General features: G+C 52.9%; 1 protein-coding gene across 1 annotated transcript in view; it reads right to left on the reverse strand.

The window, feature by feature from the left end:
* DDX47 (DEAD-box helicase 47) overlaps window positions 1-995 on the reverse strand; it is a 16222-nt gene extending 15227 nt beyond the window's left edge. Inside the window, exons 1-2 of the mRNA XM_004716219.2 lie at window positions 902-995; window positions 230-323 (exon numbers count right to left, since the gene is read on the reverse strand). Coding sequence (XP_004716276.1) covers window positions 230-323; window positions 902-988 — 181 coding nt within the window. The 5' untranslated portion in view covers window positions 989-995. The remainder of the gene's footprint in view (window positions 1-229; window positions 324-901) is intronic.
* Between the last annotated feature and the right edge of the window lie 1041 nt (window positions 996-2036).

Consider the following 2036-nt stretch of genomic DNA (forward strand, 5'->3'; position numbering starts at 1 on the left):
ATCATTGTGAATAAGGGGGAGTACAGAATAGGGACCCAAAGCCCATCTGTAGGTAACCCTGAAGGCGATGGACTGACACACTGGCTGCAATAAAGGCCTCAAACTTAGCAATTGAGGGGATGGTGTGGGACTGGGAAGGGTTTCATTCTTGTATGCAGGGTGGCTAAGAGTTAGCACCAACCTGAGGGCACCCAACAACACCCAGACCACGTGATTAGTTTCAACCCACCTTGTAAAGCCAAAGGAATAGCTTCCACCTGGATCTTCGTGGGCTTCTGCCATCCCAGCTGGTCACAGGCTTCGCACAACACATCTGTCACACCCTTACAATTCAGAAAAGCACCACTGAGCAAACAGCAGCGACCCCTCACCCCGCTTCCCCGTCCATGACATACCCACACGTGCACGGCTCACACTTTGAACCCAAAGGTATTTATTGTGCACCTACTCAGAGCCTGCTCTTTCACCATGAGTACCCGAGGGCGTGGCTCAAGGCTTTATGCGTATTATCTCATTTAATCCGCACAATACTTGGGTCAGGTAAATTCCATCCTCAACCTGCAGATGTGGCCATTGCGACGCCTACAGGTCTCGTGACTTTACTGAGTACGTGATGATCAAGTTGCAAACCTACTTAATCTGATTCCCAAGGCAAAGCTCTCGAAAGACTGATCTGTCGCCGGTAAGCTGTCCTGGGGAAGTGCCAACGGGGTCTCTCCGGGCCTGGCAGCCCGCCCGCCACCCGAACCCAGCTGAGGACGTGCGTCTGAAGCCCGCCTCTGCTCTTCCGGGGAAGCCTAACTTAGGCCCGGCCGCTCCCGCAACTGCCGCCCGGGCTCTACGGCCCCCGGACTCCGCCCGCGCCTTGCGCGGTCAGAGAAGCTGGAGTCATCGACCTCACCAGATCTTTAAATGTTTTAGCGTCCTCCTCCTCTACCGCCGGCGTGGGGGCTTCCGTCGGAGAATCGTGCTCCGGGGACGCCGCCATTCCGTCCAAAGATTCCGGAAGTCGGTCGGCGGCGCGCGTCCTTCTGGGAAATGTAGTGTTTCTTCTTGCCGGGCGGATGCTCTGGGCGCCCCCTGCAGGAACTTCCAGCTGCCGGCGAGGCGGGGGGAAGCTCGTGGAAATGGGAAGCTCCTTAGGGGTGCGCTTACCAGCGGAGGCTTGGGCAACTGAGTCCGTTGGTTGGGTGGAATGCAGATGGCTCTGCTGACTATGGCCTCCAGTGTGTCCATTATGTCCCATTTTAAAGCTCTTACTACGTCTCTAATCCGTTCTTGTCCTAGCTTTCCTGATCCTGCAGTTTGGAACAGATCGATAAAATGTTGCTAGCGCTTCTCCAGTTACTTCTGATTCACTGCGGTCCACATGTACCGAGTATAACTTGCGCTCTATTTTAAATTGCATCTGAGAGTGAGGTGTCACTTGTCACCTTAAGACACACAGAGGGAAACACAGACGTTTCCCAGGTTTTACCGTAGCTCCAAAAACATGGGGTTAAGACGCACTATACTCAGAAACCCCAAACTCACTGTCATCGAGTCGGAGCTGACTCATTGCGACCCTCTGGTGGGCTTCCGAGACTTACTGGTGCCGGCGTCCTCAAGCATTTATCCGGCCCGTAGGGTGTTTTTGCCCCGTTTGTTTTTTTACTTCAAAATAAGATATGTGCAGTGTGCATAGGTATTTGTTCATAGACTCCAACGAGTCTGAGGGGCAGTGAACTGGCCCCCTATTTAAAAAGTTTGAGGACGCCTGGATGGAGTAGAAAGCCCAGTCTTTCTTCTGAGCTGCTGGTGGTTTTCAACTGCGGACCATGCCAATGGCCCCCTCACCATCACCACCACCCTATGCTGATACTGCCTTATCAACATAACAAAAAACACCCAATCCCAAATGGAATTACACCCACAGGTATAGGGAGTACACCTATTCTGGAGGAGCACAATTCAGTCCTAACAGTACTTGACACAAATTCTAACTGTGTGAGGGAGCCCTTGGGATGCAGTGGTTAAGTGCTGGGTTGCTAACCAAA

The sequence above is a fragment of the Echinops telfairi genome, unplaced genomic scaffold (genome assembly GCF_000313985.2).
Source record: "Echinops telfairi isolate 266 unplaced genomic scaffold, ASM31398v2 ScPeMD7_1957;HRSCAF=2489, whole genome shotgun sequence".
In the NCBI taxonomy this organism is placed as follows: Eukaryota; Metazoa; Chordata; class Mammalia; order Afrosoricida; family Tenrecidae; genus Echinops; species Echinops telfairi.